This window comes from Crinia signifera, chromosome 6 (assembly GCF_055691185.1).
Source record: "Crinia signifera chromosome 6, ASM5569118v1, whole genome shotgun sequence".
NCBI classification, from domain to species: Eukaryota; Metazoa; Chordata; class Amphibia; order Anura; family Myobatrachidae; genus Crinia; species Crinia signifera.
The window spans coordinates 138,540,696-138,564,534 of record NC_139222.1 but is presented as its reverse complement, the minus strand read 5'-3'; the positions used below and the strand labels follow the sequence as shown (position 1 = coordinate 138,564,534).

General features: G+C 42.8%; 1 protein-coding gene across 1 annotated transcript in view; it reads left to right on the top strand.

Annotated features, from left to right (window-relative positions):
* Nucleotides 1-23,839, top strand: part of NAGS (N-acetylglutamate synthase) — a 57,430-nt gene that overhangs the window by 8,494 nt on the left and 25,097 nt on the right. The window contains exon 2 of the mRNA XM_083147365.1: nucleotides 8,219-8,481. Coding sequence (XP_083003491.1) covers nucleotides 8,219-8,481 — 263 coding nt within the window. The remainder of the gene's footprint in view (nucleotides 1-8,218; nucleotides 8,482-23,839) is intronic.

Sequence of the window (23,839 nt, the reverse complement as noted above, 5' to 3'; positions counted from 1 at the left end):
TCCGCAGTTTGAAGCACAGTTCTGGAGGGCTTTCTGTGCTTCTCTGAAGATCAAACTGAGCTTGACTTCAGCTTTTCACCCTCAGTCCAACGGACAGACTGAACGGCTGAATCAGTCTTTGAAACAGTATCTGCGTTGTTTTATCTCAAAGTTACAGAATGATTGGGTGGAGCATCTCCCCATAGCAGAATTTGCATACAATAATGCGGTACACTCTGCTTCTAAGGTTTCACCTTTTTTCGCAGTATATGGTTTCCATCCTCAGGCGAATTCATTCGCTCAGGCTGTACCTTCGGTTCCATTCAAGGTCTTTCATTTTAAGGCCTCATGGAAAAAAATTCATGACGCACTTAAAGAGACAGCATTCAAAGAGAAGGTGTTGGCAGATCAGTTTAGACGCCCTTGTCCATTTAAAGTTGGTGATTGGGTCTGGGTTTCCACCCGAAACATCAAATTACACCAACCTTCAGCAAGACTTGGGCCCAAGTTCATAGGTCCGTATAAAATCATCAAGAGGGTTAATCCGGTTGCTTTCCGCTTATTGCTTCCTAAGTCCCTCAGGATTGTTAACACCTTTCATGCGTCTTTGTTAAAGCCTGTCTTCTTTTCTCATAAGTTTCCCCGTAAAATCATCAGAGGAGCCCCTTCTGTGGATGTTCAGGGGCAGCAGGAGTTCCTGATTGAAAGAATTATGGACTCCAAATTTGTCCGTGGTACCCTTCATTTTTTGGTCCATTGGAAGGGGTTTGGGCCAGAAGAAAGGTCTTGGGTCCCCGATAGGGATGTCCATGCTCAAAACCTGAAGAGAAGATTCTTTCTGGAATTTCCCCATAAGCCTGGGGGTAGAGGTTTCAAAACCTCTCCTCAAGGGGGGGGTACTGTCAGCAGCACTGACAAACGCGCTGCTGCGGCATCACCGCAGCAGCAGCCCGGCGCCCTTAGAAGAGCGCTCCGGGCACTTCCGCCCGGCGAGTCCCGGGTGGAAGATGTGACGTCCGCCCGGCTGCGGCGCGTCACTTCCGCCCAGCCGGGGGACAGTACAGGGAGTCGGGCCGCATCACCCGGGGGTTGCCAGGCAACCAGGGGACGCCGGGTGGCGCGCGCCCAGGCAGCTGGGGATAATTAGACAGGTTGGGGGCCTGGTCCTACGGCGGAGGCTGATTGGCCAGCAGCACCCTTTTAAGGGAGCTGGTCCAATACAGCCCCGCCGGTGATATTGTTTCCCCACAGAGGGCCTGCTGCTCTCTGCTGTCCCGGTCCCTGCAGATTCTCTGCCGTGCACCGTGCCCGTGCCTCTATCCTCCTGCCGTGGTCCCAGCCACGCTCCGTCGCTGTGTCGACACCTTCCAGCGAGGGTCCGCTGCCGTGTTGCTGCGGCCGTCCCTTATCCGGAATTCTCTTGGTCAGCGATCTTTCCATCTGGTCCTGCCAAGACACTCCAGACGTACTCCGCTCCATCTTCTGCCGCTGGAGGTTCCGTTCCGGTTACGTAAGTGCTCCATTGGAGCCCGGTCCTTATTCGTTATTTTCTGGACAAGCTGTCCCGTATCTTTAGTTGTTCTGTTTCCGTCTTGCCTGGCTCTCCGGGATCCGGAGAGACTCATGCTAGGGGATTTACGCCCGTTTTGGGGTACCGTATTGTACCATTTTGTGTTGGCGTATTTTGCGTTTGGTGGCACCCCGTTACTATAGTACCGGTGCTTGTGGCTCGGTCACATTCCCCGTCCTTGGCCAGGTGCCGTCAGACAGGGTGTTCCTTTCAGTTAGGCCCTAGTAGTCAGATCCTCCTTTTGGTCCAGTCCCTGACAGTCGCCGTGGGCTTGTCTCAACATAAAACCTGGTTGCATCGGGGTTGGAGCGGGCTTAACTTGCTCCCTCGAACGCGGCGACTAAAGGAGAAGCCTAGCACCTTGCAGCCTGCGGTCACTTGCCCGGGACGGCCAACAGAGTTAGAGTAGGGCTTTGCCGTGGCCGTTCTAAACAGCGGTCCCGGCTGAGGGTTCAGCCCACCACCAGTCACTGCATACACCCACGCACGTTACACTCTGGGACAGGTCCAGGGCACAGGGCCCCCCAGGCCAGCCCAGCAGAACCACCCCATGGCATCACATTAGTGTGAAATTAAAGTGATAGTAAAAGGGATAGGGGAAATTATATGTGATAGGACTTACCTAGGTAAGAAGTAATAATAAATGTGAAGGGTGCTACATATATATTAAACAAACTAAAGGGGTGATTGAAAGTATACGATATGATGCCATGGAGCAGCCCAGCAACAGCAGCCCAAAGAGCCCAGCGCCCCAAACACAGTCTCACAGACTAACACTCAGCATATATGTATAGTAGGACTTACCCTCATAGTGCCAAGCTGAGGTGTGCAGTCTTGAATGTTGGGACACCAACCTAATTAAAAGCAATTTGGGACAGGTGGGTGGGGTGCTAGTTAAGGAGGAAGGCGTCTCTAGTTCCTTCCAGTGTGTATGAATACACAATATATAGTACATAGGGGGAGGGGCACTAAACTGCACACCCTGGACATATGAGGTGCTACCTGCTGAGACTTGTAGTGCAGCAAGCAGGAGGAGGAGTTTGCAGGTGCACACTAAATATACATGCTAGACCTTTTAATATCTTGCTATATTGCATTTGAGGTTATTAGCATAGTAATGGCCATTAGTATGGGCTTTTCCACCGCATCCAGGTTACCTCATTAGGACAAGTCCCTAACACTACTCTGGGACAGGTCCAGGTCACAGGGCCCCCCAGGCCAGCCTAGCAGAACCACCCCATGGCATCACATTAGTGTGAAATTAAAGTGATAGTAAAAGGGATAGGGGAAATTATATGTGATAGGACTTACCTAGGTAAGAAGTAATAATAAATGTGAAGGGTGCTACATATATATTAAACAAACTAAAGGGGTGATTGAAAGTATATGATATGATGCCATGGAGCAGCCCAGCAACAGCAGCCCAAAGAGCCCAGCGCCCCAAACACAGTCCCACAGACTAACACTCAGCATATATGTATAGTAGGACTTACCCTCATAGTGCCAAGCTGAGGTGTGCAGTCTTGAATGTTGGGACACCAACCTAATTAAAAGCAATTTGGGACAGGTGGGTGGGGTGCTAGTTAAGGAGGAAGACGTCTCTAGTTCCTTCCAGTGTGTATGAATACACAATATATAGTACATAGGGGGAGGGGCACTAAACTGCACACCCTGGACATATGAGGTGCTACCTGCTGAGACTTGTAGTGCAGCAAGCAGGAGGAGGAGTTTGCAGGTGCACACTAAATATATATGCTAGACCTTTTAATATCTTGCTATATTGCATTTGAGGTTATTAGCATAGTAATGGCCATTAGTATGGGCTTTTCCACCGCATCCAGGTTACCTCATTAGGACAAGTCCCTAACACTACTCTGGGACAGGTCCAGGTCACAGGGCCCCCCAGGCCAGCCCAGCAGAACCACCCCATGGCATCACATTAGTGTGAAATTAAAGTGATAGTAAAAGGGATAGGGGAAATTATATGTGATAGGACTTACCTAGGTAAGAAGTAATAATAAATGTGAAGGGTGCTACATATATATTAAACAAACTAAAGGGGTGATTGAAAGTATACGATATGATGCCATGGAGCAGCCCAGCAACAGCAGCCCAAAGAGCCCAGCGCCCCAAACACAGTCCCACAGACTAACACTCAGCATATATGTACAGATAGCGCAGGGCTTGTCGTTGCTGGGGATGGCGGAGGACTCGCCACCCGCCATCCCCCGCCCCTCGCCATCTGTATGTCGGAAGGGGACGCGCGTGCACGAGGTGCACGCGCGTCCCGCTCCGACGGTGCCTTTCCCCGGGTCCCCGCCGGCTTCCCCGGGTCCCCGCCGGTCCACACCGCCCCCCCGCAGCCCCCCGCAGCCCTGCCCGTCTCCCTGAAGCTGGAGACGGGCAGGACTGCACCCGCCGCGCCGCCTCGCCGCCCGGCTATTGAGACGCTCGTGCGTGGGAGACGCACGAGCGTCTCATTCAGCCAGAGCGCCAGATTGCTGGCGGATCGCCAGGGACACGGTCCTGGCGCTCCGCCAGCAATAATAAGGCCAGCTCCATCTGTATAGTAGGACTTACACTCATAGTGCCAAGCTGAGGTGTGCAGTCTTGAATGTTGGGACACCAACCTAATTAAAAGCAATTTGGGACAGGTGGGTGGGGTGCTAGTTAAGGAGGAAGGCGTCTCTAGTTCCTTCCAGTGTGTATGAATACACAATATATAGTACATAGGGGGAGGGACCCTAAACTGCACACCCTGGACATATGAGGTGCTACCTGCTGAGACTTGTAGTGCAGCAAGCAGGAGGAGGAGTTTGCAGGTGCACACTAAATATATATGCTAGACCTTTTAATATCTTGCTATATTGCATTTGAGGCTATTAGCATAGTAATGGCCATTAGTATGGGCTTGTCCACCGCATCCAGGTTACCTCATTAGGACAAGTCCCTAACACTACTCTGGGACAGGTCCAGGGCACAGGGCCCCCCAGGCCAGCCCAGCAGAACCACCCCATGGCATCACATTAGTGTGAAATTAAAGTGATAGTAAAAGGGATAGGGGAAATTATATGTGATAGGACTTACCTAGGTAAGAAGTAATAATACATGTGAAGGGTGCTACATATATATTAAACAAACTAAAGGGGTGATTGAAAGTATACGATATGATGCCATGGAGCAGCCCAGCAACAGCAGCCCAAAGAGCCCAGCGCCCCAAACACACTCCCACAGACTAACACTCAGCATATATGTATAGTAGGACTTACCCTCATAGTGCCAAGCTGAGGTGTGCAGTCTTGAATGTTGGGACACCAACCTAATTAAAAGCAATTTGGGACAGGTGGGTGGGGTGCTAGTTAAGGAGGAAGGCGTCTCTAGTTCCTTCCAGTGTGTATGAATACACAATATATAGTACATAGGGGGAGGGGCCCTAAACTGCACACCCTGGACATATGAGGTGCTACCTGCTGAGACTTGTAGTGCAGCAAGCAGAAGGAGGAGTTTGCAGGTGCACACTAAATATATATGCTAGACCTTTTAATATCTTGCTATATTGCAGTGTAAAATAAAGCAGTCAGTGTTTTCTCTGCACAGAAACAAAATAACTCACCCAAATCTAATTCTATCTGCACATGTTACATCTGCCCCCCTGCAGTGCACATGGTTTTGTCCATCTAAGAAGGATTTTGTCAAAGAATGAACTAGAATAAACCCCTTAGTCCGTGCCCAATATTTATGCAATGCCATCTAGGACAATGAATTAATGAGTAACAGGTCTCAGCACTTTCTTTTAAGGTGCATATATGTGGGGTGATTTCAGCCCCATTTGTAAGCGATCTGACCAGATTGCTTGGTAATGGAGCACTGATCGCTCCGTGTGTATGCTCTGCAGCGATGGTGATGCGCAGTCCTGTGCGTCGCTATCGCCCACAGGGAAAGAAAATACTTGCACGGCCTTTCCTGGTAGATCCCAATGTTATGCCTATAAACAATAGGCAAAACCCAACTCAGAATGATCACTCAGCACACAACAGCATGGGGGTGCATTGCTAGTGCCGCACGATGTGCTGAGTGATCGTCCATACGCCCGTTTCTCAGTATGGAGGCAACAGTTGTCCCGTGTGTATGGGGCTTAAGTAAAACTTAATTACGTAAAAAAAAAGTCAAATGTTTTTATATAAAAAGCATTTAATGCACAAGATTCCTTGACTACACGTCACACAACAGCTACGTAGGAGATGCGACCTGCAAAAACTATGGGCAGACAAAAATGTACGTTTCAAATAAAAATATAACTTTAATTATGAAGTAAAAAAAATTTCTTCAGCATTTATATTGGCGATGCTATGTAGGAACTAACAAACAACACAGTATACATAGATTGCATTTACAACATAATAAAGAATTAGGAAAAGTGTGGAGGTATATTGCTCATACTAACATTACTAGGAAAGCTAACCAAAACTATTGTTAACCAGTTAGCAACAATAAATGACTACTGTAAATGTACTGGGTGTGGTATATTTCACCGACAGTCGGGATTCCGACAGTCATGACTCACAGCGGGCACGGTGGCGAGCTGCACTCGCCACCTATTTTATTTTCCCTCTATGGGGGTCGTGGACCCCCACGAGGGAGCAGTCGGGATTCCGATGTCGGAGTACTGACTGTCGGAATCCTGACTGTCGGGGAGCCGTCCAGGCACCTATATGTACTATGGCTTAATTGTAAGTATGAAAAAACATATAACACACATAACTGAAAAAAAAGGTACTTATATGTTGGGCGCCCACTATAGTTAGTATGCTCATACCCCCACTATCCATGTCGGCATGGAGTTGATTTTATATAGTGTGGCGAGCACAGAGAGCCACCGAGCCCGAAGCGTGGTGAGCGTAGCGATCCCCGCGAGGGGACGCAAAAACTAAGCAAATAGCTTAGTGGGCACCCAACGAACATATAAGTACCAAAAAAAAAAAACATTCAAATAAATGTGCAGCAGCAACACATTCAATACACATTTTTAACCACACTACTCACCAGCCTGGGGGGCACCAGAGTTCATATTACCAGCAGGCCGCACAACCTCAGGGGGGATAAGGATTTTTAGAGGCTCGTCATATTCATTAACGCTGGCTTTATATGGTGGATGACCGCCAGTCTCCCGTGCCATCTTCGCCTTGACCAAACTTTGATGTTGTAAAAGATTTTATAACAAGTCATAGGTCTGGCACGTCACCCAATCCACATTGGCAGCCTCCACTGCGCTCTTCCAAAGTACCATTCTCTTCCTTTGCAGAATCACTGGCAAAGAGCTGCAGGGTGTGCATGAGGTCTGTCACCAGGACCATTTTTTCGCCATACGTGAACTCTCTGAACATTCTGGCCTGTCCTTGTCATAGCCCATGGGCGCTCACGAGTAGGACCCCAAGTCTCCTCTCCAGACAAGACTGGGGGGGGTGCTCTAACATCCGCGCCCCCTATCGCCGTCTACCGCATTCATAATTATCGCATATGCACGAACATATGTGATAATTCTGGCAAAGGACAGCTCTTGAATTAAGAGCTGTCCTTTGTGGTGAGAGTCAGCGGGTTCCATGGGGACCCAGCGGCTCTCCCCTCCCTCCCTTACCCGGCGCAGAAGAGGATCATAGTGCAAGGAGGAGGAGGTCACAGGTCCGGGCAGCACAGCTCTGTGCTGCCTGGACACAGGTGAGGGGGGCTCGGTGCGGGGTTCGCATTAGAAGCCCATTGGCTTCTATGGGAAAACCCGTCAGGGGATGCTTAGAGCATCCCAAAATGCGGTAAAAACCCTGATAACAGGGTTTTAACCGCATTTTTCATTTAGAGAATCTCCCCCTGGGTCCACTACCTGCAGCTCACTATCCCCAGCCTGGCTGCTCTCATTGCCAGACATGGCACACAAACTAACACACACTAAACACAGAGAAAGAAAAACAAAACACACTCGCCTTACCACACACACACCCGCAAACAATATACACAGACAGAGGACTAAAAATAAAAATTACACAAGGGGCGGGATGCACTAATATCCGCAGCCCCTTACCTTACACTGACTACCTTAGCGATAGTAATCGCATATGCTCTAACATATGCGATTAGTATCACAAAGGGCAGCTCTACCGTTAAGAGCTGCCCTTTGCGAAGCAGCCGGCGAGGGGTGATTGAATCCCCGGCGGCTCTTCACCCTCCTTTACCCGGCTGCTGCTGCAAGCTCCACCTCCGCCTCCTCCTCCCTACACCAGAAGGGGATGTACGGGGCTTGAGAAGAGGAGGTCACTGGTCCAAGCAGCACCACAGGAGGCTGCCTGGACACAGGTGAGGGTGGAGCCGCATGGGGGGGTCCGTGCGGGGCAGCCCCCCAAATCATTTTCTCTTCCATTGTTGATCCAACAATATATATACTGAGGAAAGCAAAAATTGAACTGTACTAAATAGCGAGCTTGTGAGCTGTACTAAATAGTCAGCTTCTATAATCTGATGCACTATGAATAAACCCTTTAATATATGAATAAGTAAAATCAGAATATGACTGTCCATCACGCTTGATTTATTAAGATTCAACACAAAGACAGTGTGTGTATTGTTCTTCATACCTGTTTGCACCTACACTATATGTATATATATTTTTTTCTATTTCAGGTGGATGAGAATGTTTTCAGCTGCAAAAAGTCTCTGACCAGCGTTGCCTTTGCACTCTCCTTTCTCCAGAGGATGGATATGAAGCCATTAGTGGTGATGGGGCTGCCCAGCACATATTGTGCCCATCCCTCAGCCCATGATGCCAAGTCATTGCTTGTTCACAATTGCCAAACTTTAGTGGAAGCACTCCATGCCAGCTCTGGTACCGCTTTGCCCTTTTTCAATGGAGGATCTGTGCTAACAGCTCATGAACAGGATGGCTGGTACTGTATATGCTTAGAGCTCTTTGTTGTCCTCTTACAAAGCTAAGATGTGGTTCCTTACTGCTGCATTAACTGCAATAACATTCAGCTTACTCTTTTTATACAACTGTATACGATCTGAATCCTGATTTACTGACAGCATTGGCATAAACTCCAGCACCACATTAAGAAATTAATTAATAAAAAGAAAAACATTATAAAACCAGCTAAATCCTAGTCATCCTAGGCTGATTATGAGTAAAATGGAGAAACCAGTAACATGGGGTCCCTGTAGTGTAGAGCCAGATGTATTGTGGTCCAATCACGGCACAGCACTGCAGGATTTGCATACGTTTATTTAATCTAATTTGTTTTGTACACATAGGCCCTTATTCTGGTTCACTCGCAGAGGCAAATTCCTTCTCAAATGGACAAAACAATGTGCACTGCAGGTGGGGCAGATGTAACTTGTGCAGAGAGAATTAGATTTGGGTGGGGTTTTACTTTAAGTGAGATCTATATTGCATGTAAAAATAAAGCAGTCAGCATTTACCCTGCACAGAAACAAAATAACTCACCCAAATCTAACTCTCTCTGCACATGTTACATCTGCCCCCCTGGTCTGCCACCGTCGTAAGGTGCTGCGCCCCCTTAATTTGTGAACGTTTGTATATGAGAAATATGGTTAGAATTGTATGAAAGATGCCCTGTATTGCAACTTGGGTGTCCGCGAATCGCGCGAGGGGGGGGGTCGCAGGGGGTGCCGCGAATTGCGGTAAGGGGCGTCGCGGGGGTGCTGCGAATTGCGGGAGGGGGGGTTGTTGCTGCAAATCGTGGGATGGGAGGGCTTGCAGAGAATCGCGGGACGGGGGTGGCGGGGGGGGGTGGGTTGCCGCAAATCGCGGGAGTGGGGGGTTGCGGGGGCAGGGGTTGCGGCGAATCGTGGGAGGGGGGTCGCGGGGGGGTGCAGCGAATCGCGGGAGGGGGGGTCATGGGGTGGGGTGCCGTGAATCGCGGGAGTGGGGGTTGTGGGGGGGTGATGCGAATCGCCACAAGAAAAAATCAACACAGAAAGGTCAACACATGTAAATGTGTGGCACTTCATTGATGTCCATGTCGACACATGAGAATGAATATGAAAACATTCAAAAAATGAAAAATAAATCTTCATGTCAACCTTTTTCATTGTCGACCATAGCCATGTCAGTGTTTTGCATGTGCCATTTAATCCTGGGGCTGCCACGAATTGCGGGGGGGTGCCGCAAATTGCAGGAGGGGGGTCGCGGGGGGTGGGTGCCGCCAATCGCGGGAGGGCGGGGTTCGGGGGGTTCCGGTGGGGGGTTGCCGCAAATTGTGGGAGGGGGGGTCGCGGGGGGGTCGCGGGGGGTGCCGGGAAACGCGGAAGGGGGGGTTGCGGGGGGTGTGACGCGAATCGCCACAAGAAAAGATCAACACAGAAAGGTCAACACATGTAAATGTTGACATGTGTGGACACATGAGAATGAATATGAAAACATTCAAAAAATGAAAAATAAATCTTCAAAAACTCATGTCAACCTTTTTCATTGTTGACCATAACCATGTCAGTGTTTTGCATGTGCCATTTAATCCTGGGGCTGCTGCGAATTGTGGGGGGGGTGCCGCGAATCGCGGGAGGGGGTCGCGGGGGGTTCTTTTTGCCGCGAATCACGGGAGGGGGGTCGCGGGGGGGGTGTTTTTGCCGCAGGAGCAGGGGGTCGCGGGGGAGGGGTGTGTTTGCCACGAATCGTGGGAGGGGGGGTCGCGGGGGGGTTCTTTTTGCAGCGAATCGCGGGAGGGGGGGTCGTGGGGGGGTTCTTTTTGCAGCGAATCGCGGGAGGGGGGGTCGCGGGGGGTGTTTTTGCCGCGAATCGCGGGAGGTGGGTCACAGGGGAGGGGGGTGTTTTTGCCGCAAATTGCGGGGGGGGGGTGCGGGGGGGGGGTGCGTTGGGGGGGCGCTCACCTGGTGGCTGTGGAGTAGCAGTGCTGGGCAACATAGGGAGGCAGAGGGTGTCTGGCACTGTCTGTGGGCTCACTGGGCTGGTTCTCTGTCATGTGAGTCAGTCATGTGAGTCAGAGGCTCCACCCAGCGTTATACACACACTCACAAACTTTGAGTGACAGATGTAGCCAAATATATAAGAGATGGTATCTTGTACAATAGATTTTATTACTAGTCAAAATAGCTGTAATTTAAAATTCATGGAATTCCATATAAAAAAATAAAAATAGTTTAAAATGAATGGACATTCAATATCTTAATAATAAGTATTACTGCATATTCAAGTAACTGTATAGGGCATATTACCATTCAGACATCAATGTGTATTATCTCCCAGTGGAGCAGCTGATGAACACCAGGGGTGACATTCTATGGGCTGAGAGAAAAGCGCATATATTTTTCGAGAAAAAAACAATATAAAAACCTGCGCTCTAAACAAAGGGTGCAGCCTTATCATAAAGGATAGTCACCAAACTATCCAGAAGTAGTAGATGCAAACAAAGAGGGTCTGATAGGGCGCTCCCACTTGAGATATGGCGAACTTCAATGTCGGTAGATCTTTGATACCTCAAAACGAGAAGAATAAACAAATCGCAGCATTCATAGTGTAGATACTAAGATGAACTATATAATACAAAATTCTACGGTCAATCTATATTCTCCGTACCGCAGATGAGCCTTCCCTTAGGCCACAAGATATTTCGTATAATATCGTCTGATATAAGTTTGGTTTCCTTTTTCCTCTGCTCGTATACCTCGGTTTAAAAATTCAATATTTGCACATAGTGTAAAACTGTGACAATTTATTCAAAAAAACATAGTAATACACACAATCAATGGCATAGTACCGTGTCTGGCCTTATCATCAAGGCTATTTGTGTCGCTTATCGGACAGTCAGAAGGATGATTTCTCAGTGGGTTCCCGGGTTCCACTAAAGAAATGAATTCCGTCCCAAAATAGCCTCAGATGGTATATTGAAAAGTCCAGTCCAACGGCCTTTATGTCCTTTTAAAATAAACACCAACGCGTTTCTGCTTGATCCCAAGCCTTCCTCAGGGTGTGTGTGCTATGGTGGCCAGTCTGGGTTTTTATACCCAGCATGCCTCTTAGCTCCTCCCTCATGCATGGTCACATGGGTGCGCTCATATTGTTGTAATTACTCCAAATCAAATCACCAAGGTATACATATGGCATATGGCATGAATTAACAAACTTCATTACAATGCATACTTAAAAACAGTCAATAAAACAAAAACCTCCAGCTCTTTTTTTAAACATTAGAAACCGGAACCCGGAAGTGCGGGTACATCGGTATTTATCCCCGCTCTGCAACCTAGCCTTCTGTTGCTAGGTCCTCCCTCCGCTGCTCTCTGGCAGCGCATCTCCACTATCACTACACGAGTGATTAAACGTGTACTCCGGGACGGCAACGTCCGTACCCGGAAGTACACATGCGTGTCAGCGGCCATTTTATGCGTTCCACTGAAAAAAGGATGATCTGGATCTCCTTCTTGCAGATCCAGGAAGTGCGCGTGCGTTCCAGCAGCGCAGCTATGATTCTATGCGTTCCACTGCGCTATTCTACAGGTTCCCTTCCATAATACCTAATTACTAATCTTAATAAAACTGGTTCAATCAATGGATAATAAATAAGGGGGAATGTGTATATGAGTATAAACACTTTTAATATAAAAAAGGGGTTAAAAAAGTGTAAAAAAAAAGGGAATTTAAGATAATCAGCTAAAATCTCATTCATAGAAACCATTTAATTTCGAAATCACTATTAAGTCCTAATGGTTCTAATGTTTCGACCTCATATATAAGTCTCATTTCATTTTTGGCCAGGAAGCTCTCTACACCTTTTACTCTCCAATTACCTTCAGTTTTCTTTATCCCCATCATTAATTTAATACCGTCAACCGAGCAATTATGTTTTTCTTTAAAATGTTTGGACAGGCTGTGATTGATAAAACCCTTTTTAATATTCCGCAGATGTTCACCCCATCTATCCCGCAATTTTCTTGTAGTGCGACCTATATATTGTAGGTCGCATTTACATTGTATAAGATAAACACAATTGGTGCTGTTACAGGTCATAAAATCAGAAATTTTTAAATTCTTTTTATTTGCATGTGACATAAAATCTGTATGTTTAGGTTCTTGTTTTTTGTGTGTCCGACATACTAGACACGAACCACAACTGTGAAAACCTTTTGTTTTAATACAGTCAGATTTTTTATCTGGAACTGCACTTTTAATTAATCTATTCCTAATATTACCAGATTTCCTATAAATAAATTTTGGTCGGCTGCAATATATAGGTCGCACTACAAGAAAATTGCGGGATAGATGGGGTGAACATCTGCGGAATATTAAAAAGGGTTTTATCAATCACAGCCTGTCCAAACATTTTAAAGAAAAACATAATTGCTCGGTTGACGGTATTAAATTAATGATGGGGATAAAGAAAACTGAAGGTAATTGGAGAGTAAAAGGTGTAGAGAGCTTCCTGGCCAAAAATGAAATGAGACTTATATATGAGGTCGAAACATTAGAACCATTAGGACTTAATAGTGATTTCGAAATTAAATGGTTTCTATGAATGAGATTTTAGCTGATTATCTTAAATTCCCTTTTTTTAACACTTTTTTAACCCCTTTTTTATATTAAAAGTGTTTATACTCATATACACATTCCCCCTTATTTATTATCCATTGATTGAACCAGTTTTATTAAGATTAGTAATTAGGTATTATGGAAGGGAACCTGTAGAATAGCGCAGTGGAACGCATAGAATCATAGCTGCGCTGCTGGAACGCACGCGCACTTCCTGGATCTGCAAGAAGGAGATCCAGATCATCCTTTTTTCAGTGGAACGCATAAAATGGCCGCTGACACGCATGTGTACTTCCGGGTACGGACGTTGCCGTCCCGGAGTACACGTTTAATCACTCGTGTAGTGATAGTGGAGATGCGCTGCCAGAGAGCAGCGGAGGGAGGACCTAGCAACAGAAGGCTAGGTTGCAGAGCGGGGATAAATACCGATGTAAAAAAGGGAAAAGGAGGTGGTGTGCTCTGCGCTGCTACTTATATAATGGTCTGTATAAATGCAGGTAATTGATAACCAACGTGCAAAGATGAAGCGGACACACTGCTTTAGAAAAGTATAAATTTTATAATTAAATTCATTTGATTAAGAAACAGACAATTTATATAAGAAAAATAAAATATAAAAAAATCAGATAAAGAAATATGAAAAAATATATATAAAAATATACAGTACACTATAGAGCTAATATATAATTAATAATTAGCAATCCTCATTTAGGATAAAAGCTGGACGTTAGTGGCTTAAGGGTGCACCGCTGTAGATAGGTTTTAAACGTGGTTTGGGGTTGAGTGATAAATGCTGTTTATAGTACTGTTGGGATGGTGGTTAGTAAAGCTCAGTCCAATGCGGGTTATTGTAATGAAGATGAAATAGGCAATGGTCAACAGTCATTTATGCCAATGAAATGGACACAGTAAAGGTCAGAAGCGGCTCAATTCCACATCAATAAATGTATCAATGACAGTCTAATACACAGCACTTAGACGCAGGGGATTTTAAGTTGGTTATCTCACCCTGTTTCAGTATTGACGTTAAACGGTCTGGTGGTTGCTCCGTTTGCGGGGGCGGGTGGCCGCCGGTAGTTGTCCTCTGTGGGTCACCTTCAAATAGGTGCCGGCGGGCATCAGCTTCTCCTCCCGATAAATAGAGCGTCCAAATTTAAACAGACTGCGGTAATGTGAAAATAGAAGCGCTGGTTCTAAGTAGAGACGCTGTAAGGCTGTAGTCAGCGTGGTTGCACCAGAGTCAGCGGTCAGCCTCTAACGTCAGTATACAGTGACGTCAACGCGTTTCGTCTCCTGTGTTGTATGGAGACTTTCTCAAGACGGATACTTGCTGTTATGCTTGTATCCTATTTATACGTTTACAAGTGCAATGAGGAGCTCAATTTAAGCCAATTATCCTATTTTATGTATAGATAAACGAAAAACATAAAAGATAGTGTACCAAAGTAAATAAAAGATTTATATAATTATACTATAGCTAATATACTGAGTTTAAGCAGAAAGCAGTGTGTCCTTTTATAACATTTCAAAAGAGGAATGGCAACAATATGATTAAATTGAACCAAATTGATTCATAATATGTTCAAAGTCGTCACAGGGTTAGAGAGGCAGTCCCTTCCATATTATATCGTTCACATTACAGATTTACAAGTATTCTTCACTAGTCAAAATATTTATTTAGTAACAGGGAGTAGAGATTATAGGATTTTTCATTTATTTGTATAAATTAATAGTTGCTGGTAGAGAGAGATTTATATGAGCCATATAGCATTCATCGATTAGAGATTAATTAAGACGCACAGAAAGCAGTAAGAGGTAATGCATATGTCAGTCAGCAGATACCTATTCTATCCACATATATATAAGGAAAATACACATAATATGAAATATATATATATATGCTAGTAAAGAAATATAATAGTACTAAAAAAAAATGGATAGATCGCAATGTGGGGAAGTAGAGTAAGCTAATTTTACATATATATACTATAATTTTAAGAGCAATGAATTCAGAGGAACAATACTACATGGGGAAAATACCAAGCTCACATCTAGAGATATATATAGAGATAATTAATCCTATTCATCCATATTGGTTTATATTCATTGATTATTAATTATTAATTAATACTTCCAATTCATTTAGTATAATTCGTTCTACATCATAGGTTACTTGGCATAGAGAACCCGCAGTGAAATTATTGGTCATACATGCAGACATCCACGGCACCTCAGAGTGGAGAAAGGGAGGTCTGCAAACCCACAGTGCTATACAGACGCTATGGGTAGATCTCCGTCGTTCCACCCCCACCCGGGTCACAGGTGCCTGCATCCACCCAACTCCAGCTACCAAAATATAACCCAGGTAACATTCAGAGATATAATTGTCATAATATATTTAATCTAGACACGTGAAGTCCAGGGCCTCATTTAGGCCTCCAGGGCTCAGCGTGTCTAGCTTAAAAATCCAAGCTGATTCAGCTATACACAGTTTCCTAAATCTGTCCCCCCCTCTTTTGGTGGTCACAATGTGTTCAACTCCTGTGATGGTTAGTCCACTAGGGTCACTTCCATGATTATAGAGAAAATGTCTAGGGACACTGTGTTTCAACATTTTTTTCGTGATGTTATTCTTATGTTCTCTGAATCTCGTTTAAAGAGGTCTAATGGTACGCCCTACGTACTGGAGTTTGCAAGGACACTCCAGCACGTATACACAGTAGGATGTATCACAGTTGATAAATTGTTTTATATTATGTGATGAGCCATTTGAGGATGATATTATCTCGTTCTTTTTGTTCTGCATGTGTTTACATGTTATACAAATGTTTTTACCACATTTAAAATTTCCGTTTGGTCTAGAAGGTATCCATGATTTTTGTTTTTCAATTGTTAGGGGGGGGAAGTAAACTTGGAGCAATAGAATCTTTTATATTTCTGTTTCTTCTAAATGTTATCCTGGGGGTAGTCATTACCTTTTGTAAAATTTTGTCATGATTTAAGATTTCAAAATTATTCATTAATATCTTTTTTATTTGGTGCGATTTATTATTGTATTTCGTTATAAATGCTAATGAGTTTCCATTAATACTAGAAAATTCATCCGACACTGAGGTATTGTTTTCTATGTTAATGGTTCTATTTTTTGGTATCAAAAGAGTGTCTCTATTGATTTTATCCACCTGTGTGGAGGCTCTCTGCAGTAAGTTAGTTGGGTATTCCCGTCTCTTGAAATTGAGTAACATTTGTTCAGCCTGGGAGTTATAATCAGATTTCAATGTACAATTTCTACGGAGTCTTGTCAGCTGGTTCTTAGGAATATTATCAATCCATGGCCTATAATGGCCACTTTTGTAGTGGAGGTAGTTATTAGTCCCCACAGGTTTTATATAATTGTTAGAGATAAGTGTATTATCATCAAGGGAGAACGCAATATCCAGGAAGTTCACTGAGGTGTAACTGAAAGTGTGGGTGAAGGACAAATTAAATGTATTAGAATTTAAGTGTTCAACAAAATTTAGTGCTAAATCGTGACCCCCTTTCCAAATAATAAATAAATCGTCAATGAAACGGCCATAGAGGACCAGATTCTCCTCAAATGGACCGCCCCATATAAGTTCTTCCTCAAGGCGGCCCATGTAGAGGTTTGCAAAACTAGGTGCGAATCTGGTCCCCATGGCCGTTCCAAGGCGCTGCAGAAAAAAGTGCTCATCAAAAAGAAAAAAATTGTGGGTTAAAATGAAAGAAATAGAATCAAGGATAAATTGCTTCCTTGGTGTAGAAATGTCATTATCTGAATTGAGAAAGTGATTAATGGCTTCAATACCTTTATCGTGGGGTATGTTTGTGTATAATGCCTGAACATCTAGGGTTAAGAAACCCCACCCCTCTGTCCAGGTTAAATTTGAAGTTTTGTTAAGAATATGTGTTGTGTCTTTAATGTGCGAGGGGAGTGCCGTAACAAATTTCTGTAAATGAGAATCAACAAAATGTGACAGGTTAGAGGTAAGGGACCCTACACCTGAAATAATGGGACGCCCTGGTGGGGAAGTGAGACTCTTGTGAATTTTGGGTAAAAAATAAAATGTGGGGGTGATGGGGTGGTAAGGGAATAGAAAATGAGATTCCTCCCTGGATATTGCGCCCTCCAGCACTGCTTGGTCAAGCATTTGTTTCAATTGGGTTTGGTAGGGGATTGAGGGGTTGTTAGGGAGCTGGATGTAATATTTAGTATCCTTAAGTTGGTTGTATGCCTCGGTTACATAGGTCTCCCTATCCATTATTACAACCCCTCCCCCTTTGTCAGCCTGTTTGACCACTATGGAGAGATCCTCCTTGAGATTTTTAAGGGCCAGGCGTTCTTTTTTAGTTAGATTATCAGCTGACAAGACTCCGCGGTTCGAATATTTATTAGCATTTTTATTTTTATTTTTATTTGTATTTTTAGGGGGTTGGGAACATAAATTCTTAAACTCCTGAAGTGTTTTATTATAAAATATTGTAATTACTGGGCTTTTGTGCTCCAGTGGAAAAAAACTAGATTTTTTCTTAAATAATGGTTTATTGGTGGAGTTTTTGGTAGTATTAATGTTAAATGTCTCAATTTCATTGAGGTTGTTTTCCTCCAGTAGGGCTTCTAGTGTCTCTAGGCCCAAGAGGTCAGTATCATCCAATATAATAGGAAAATTATCGTTATCTTGATTAATTTTGCTCAGTTCTTTATTTGCAAAGTATCGCTTCCTGCAGAGATCTCTAGTAAATTTATTCAGATCTAAAAATAGATCGAATACATTAGGGTTTTGATGGGGTGCAAAATTTAGACCCTTACAAAGTAGGGTTTTTTGGGGATCGGTAAGCTGATGTGTTGTGAGATTAAAGATACCGGAGGTGTCTATTTCAGGCGGGGTTTGTTTCGCTCTTTTCCTGCCTCCTCTTCTCCCTCTCCCTCGCGAGATCTTTTTGGTGTATGGCGAGGGAGATTGGAGTAAGGGTTTTGATCTTGCCACCCTCTTGGTTGAAAAACCTGTTCATTATGGTTTCTTTCGTTAGAAGTATTAATAGGCATTTGCCTGGGAGGAGGGGATCTTCTTTTCTCCTGATATTCGTTTCTGTAGGATCTAGTATCCCTACTGTAGGAATCATTTCTGTCTCTATAGTTATTGTAGTTACGGTTATTATAATTCGTTTGGGATCTATTACGATAATTTTGATAAGACTGTTTACGTTGTCTAAAGGCCGGGCGTGATCTATATTGCGCATGGCCTTCTTCCTCTGATTCATTTGTTCTAATTTTATGATATGTTCTTACAATGTTCTTCTGATAATCATTATGGTCTCTTTCCCATTTACGTTTTTTATTGGTAATTAATTCTTTCTCAAATTTTTCTACTTTAGAATTAATTTGATCATCTCTCTCTCTGAATGCAGAATTATCTTTAAAGCTCATTAGTTCATCCTTCGTTTTCTCTATTTTAACGACTATTTTATCTACCATTTCCTCTCGATATTTGATAAGCAATTTCATTAACGTAAAGGAGCAATTGTCAAGTGCCTCATTCCATTTTTTCAATAATTCTGGTTGGTCATTAATAGACAGATGTTTGGACAGTCTTAAACCTCTTGGGATTATTTTAGTATCTATATATTTCTGTAAAGAGATACTGTCCCACCAGTTCCTCATCTCATCTTTTAATAAGTCTTCAAGACTGTAGAATAGTTTATTCATATCAGATGGGGCACTTGACAGGGGCTCCTCATTTCTTTGTGTCATATTAAATGATGACAAGTAACAATCTCTACGAGTTTTGCGATCATTATAACTCCTAAAATCACTCATATTTGCACGTTGGTTAATAACGAATCACACACAAAGAATTTTCTCCACTAATATATAGTTTGTAAAAAATATGTAATAAATTGTATAAAAATACTAATAAAGGCTGCTCAGGGAATGGCAAAGAGAAAAAAAATTGTAGAGATAACCTTACAGGCTGTGAATTTGGGGATAAAACCAGAAACACAGTCAGCAGGAGCCCCAGCGCTCTTTAATATACTTCTAGTGGAGTCGATTAGTAATGGCTGCTGCAGTACACACCTGTGGGGGTTGCCTCTACCCACAAAATTTAGTACTAAAGAAAAAAAGGGAAAAGGAGGTGGTGTGCTCTGCGCTGCTACTTATATAATGGTCTGTATAAATGCAGGTAATTGATAACCAACGTGCAAAGATGAAGCGGACACACTGCTTTAGAAAAGTATAAATTTTATAATTAAATTCATTTGATTAAGAAACAGACAATTTATATAAGAAAAATAAAATATAAAAAAATCAGATAAAGAAATATGAAAAAATATATATAAAAATATACAGTACACTATAGAGCTAATATATAATTAATAATTAGCAATCCTCATTTAGGATAAAAGCTGGACGTTAGTGGCTTAAGGGTGCACCGCTGTAGATAGGTTTTAAACGTGGTTTGGGGTTGAGTGATAAATGCTGTTTATAGTACTGTTGGGATGGTGGTTAGTAAAGCTCAGTCCAATGCGGGTTATTGTAATGAAGATGAAATAGGCAATGGTCAACAGTCATTTATGCCAATGAAATGGACACAGTAAAGGTCAGAAGCGGCTCAATTCCACATCAATAAATGTATCAATGACAGTCTAATACACAGCACTTAGACGCAGGGGATTTTAAGTTGGTTATCTCACCCTGTTTCAGTATTGACGTTAAACGGTCTGGTGGTTGCTCCGTTTGCGGGGGCGGGTGGCCGCCGGTAGTTGTCCTCTGTGGGTCACCTTCAAATAGGTGCCGGCGGGCATCAGCTTCTCCTCCCGATAAATAGAGCGTCCAAATTTAAACAGACTGCGGTAATGTGAAAATAGAAGCGCTGGTTCTAAGTAGAGACGCTGTAAGGCTGTAGTCAGCGTGGTTGCACCAGAGTCAGCGGTCAGCCTCTAACGTCAGTATACAGTGACGTCAACGCGTTTCGTCTCCTGTGTTGTATGGAGACTTTCTCAAGACGGATACTTGCTGTTATGCTTGTATCCTATTTATACGTTTACAAGTGCAATGAGGAGCTCAATTTAAGCCAATTATCCTATTTTATGTATAGATAAACGAAAAACATAAAAGATAGTGTACCAAAGTAAATAAAAGATTTATATAATTATACTATAGCTAATATACTGAGTTTAAGCAGAAAGCAGTGTGTCCTTTTATAACATTTCAAAAGAGGAATGGCAACAATATGATTAAATTGAACCAAATTGATTCATAATATGTTCAAAGTCGTCACAGGGTTAGAGAGGCAGTCCCTTCCATATTATATCGTTCACATTACAGATTTACAAGTATTCTTCACTAGTCAAAATATTTATTTAGTAACAGGGAGTAGAGATTATAGGATTTTTCATTTATTTGTATAAATTAATAGTTGCTGGTAGAGAGAGATTTATATGAGCCATATAGCATTCATCGATTAGAGATTAATTAAGACGCACAGAAAGCAGTAAGAGGTAATGCATATGTCAGTCAGCAGATACCTATTCTATCCACATATATATAAGGAAAATACACATAATATGAAATATATATATATATATGCTAGTAAAGAAATATAATAGTACTAAAAAAAAATGGATAGATCGCAATGTGGGGAAGTAGAGTAAGCTAATTTTACATATATATACTATAATTTTAAGAGCAATGAATTCAGAGGAACAATACTACATGGGGAAAATACCAAGCTCACATCTAGAGATATATATAGAGATAATTAATCCTATTCATCCATATTGGTTTATATTCATTGATTATTAATTATTAATTAATACTTCCAATTCATTTAGTATAATTCGTTCTACATCATAGGTTACTTGGCATAGAGAACCCGCAGTGAAATTATTGGTCATACATGCAGACATCCACGGCACCTCAGAGTGGAGAAAGGGAGGTCTGCAAACCCACAGTGCTATACAGACGCTATGGGTAGATCTCCGTCGTTCCACCCCCACCCGGGTCACAGGTGCCTGCATCCACCCAACTCCAGCTACCAAAATATAACCCAGGTAACATTCAGAGATATAATTGTCATAATATATTTAATCTAGACACGTGAAGTCCAGGGCCTCATTTAGGCCTCCAGGGCTCAGCGTGTCTAGCTTAAAAATCCAAGCTGATTCAGCTATACACAGTTTCCTAAATCTGTCCCCCCCTCTTTTGGTGGTCACAATGTGTTCAACTCCTGTGATGGTTAGTCCACTAGGGTCACTTCCATGATTATAGAGAAAATGTCTAGGGACACTGTGTTTCAACATTTTTTTCGTGATGTTATTCTTATGTTCTCTGAATCTCGTTTTAAGAGGTCTAATGGTACGCCCTACGTACTGGAGTTTGCAAGGACACTCCAGCACGTATACACAGTAGGATGTATCACAGTTGATAAATTGTTTTATATTATGTGATGAGCCATTTGAGGATGATATTATCTCGTTCTTTTTGTTCTGCATGTGTTTACATGTTATACAAATGTTTTTACCACTTCTTTGTGTGTGATTCGTTATTAACCAACGTGCAAATATGAGTGATTTTAGGAGTTATAATGATCGCAAAACTCGTAGAGATTGTTACTTGTCATCATTTAATATGACACAAAGAAATGAGGAGCCCCTGTCAAGTGCCCCATCTGATATGAATAAACTATTCTACAGTCTTGAAGACTTATTAAAAGATGAGATGAGGAACTGGTGGGACAGTATCTCTTTACAGAAATATATAGATACTAAAATAATCCCAAGAGGTTTAAGACTGTCCAAACATCTGTCTATTAATGACCAACCAGAATTATTGAAAAAATGGAATGAGGCACTTGACAATTGCTCCTTTACGTTAATGAAATTGCTTATCAAATATCGAGAGGAAATGGTAGATAAAATATTCGTTAAAATAGAGAAAACGAAGGATGAACTAATGAGCTTTAAAGATAATTCTGCATTCAGAGAGAGAGATGATCAAATTAATTCTAAAGTAGAAAAATTTGAGAAAGAATTAATTACCAATAAAAAACGTAAATGGGAAAGAGACCATAATGATTATCAGAAGAACATTGTAAGAACATATCATAAAATTAGAACAAATGAATCAGAGGAAGAAGGCCATGCGCAATATAGATCACGCCCGGCCTTTAGACAACGTAAACAGTCTTATCAAAATTATCGTAATAGATCCCAAACGAATTATAATAACCGTAACTATAATAACTATAGAGACAGAAATGATTCCTACAGTAGGGATACTAGATCCTACAGAAACGAATATCAGGAGAAAAGAAGATCCCCTCCTCCCAGGCAAATTCCTATTAATACTTCTAACGAAAGAAACCATAATGAACAGGTTTTTCAACCAAGAGGGTGGCAAGATCAAAACCCTTACTCCAATCTCCCTCGCCATACACCAAAAAGATCTCGCGAGGGAGAGGGAGAAGAGGAGGCAGGAAAAGAGCGAAACAAACCCCGCCTGAAATAGACACCTCCGGTATCTTTAATCTCACAACACATCAGCTTACCGATCCCCAAAAAACCCTACTTTGTAAGGGTCTAAATTTTGCACCCCATCAAAACCCTAATGTATTCGATCTATTTTTAGATCTGAATAAATTTACTAGAGATCTCTGCAGGAAGCGATACTTTGCAAATAAAGAACTGAGCAAAATTAATCAAGATAACGATAATTTTCCTATTATATTGGATGATACTGACCTCTTGGGCCTAGAGACACTAGAAGCCCTACTGGAGGAAAACAACCTCAATGAAATTGAGACATTTAACATTAATACTACCAAAAACTCCACCAATAAACCATTATTTAAGAAAAAATCTAGTTTTTTTCCACTGGAGCACAAAAGCCCAGTAATTACAATATTTTATAATAAAACACTTCAGGAGTTTAAGAATTTATGTTCCCAACCCCCTAAAAATACAAATAAAAATAAAAATAAAAATGCTAATAAATATTCGAACCGCGGAGTCTTGTCAGCTGATAATCTAACTAAAAAAGAACGCCTGGCCCTTAAAAATCTCAAGGAGGATCTCTCCATAGTGGTCAAACAGGCTGACAAAGGGGGAGGGGTTGTAATAATGGATAGGGAGACCTATGTAACCGAGGCATACAACCAACTTAAGGATACTAAATATTACATCCAGCTCCCTAACAACCCCTCAATCCCCTACCAAACCCAATTGAAACAAATGCTTGACCAAGCAGTGCTGGAGGGCGCAATATCCAGGGAGGAATCTCATTTTCTATTCCCTTACCACCCCATCACCCCCACATTTTATTTTTTACCCAAAATTCACAAGAGTCTCACTTCCCCACCAGGGCGTCCCATTATTTCAGGTGTAGGGTCCCTTACCTCTAACCTGTCACATTTTGTTGATTCTCATTTACAGAAATTTGTTACGGCACTCCCCTCGCACATTAAAGACACAACACATATTCTTAACAAAACTTCAAATTTAACCTGGACAGAGGGGTGGGGTTTCTTAACCCTAGATGTTCAGGCATTATACACAAACATACCCCACGATAAAGGTATTGAAGCCATTAATCACTTTCTCAATTCAGATAATGACATTTCTACACCAAGGAAGCAATTTATCCTTGATTCTATTTCTTTCATTTTAACCCACAATTTTTTTCTTTTTGATGAGCACTTTTTTCTGCAGCGCCTTGGAACGGCCAT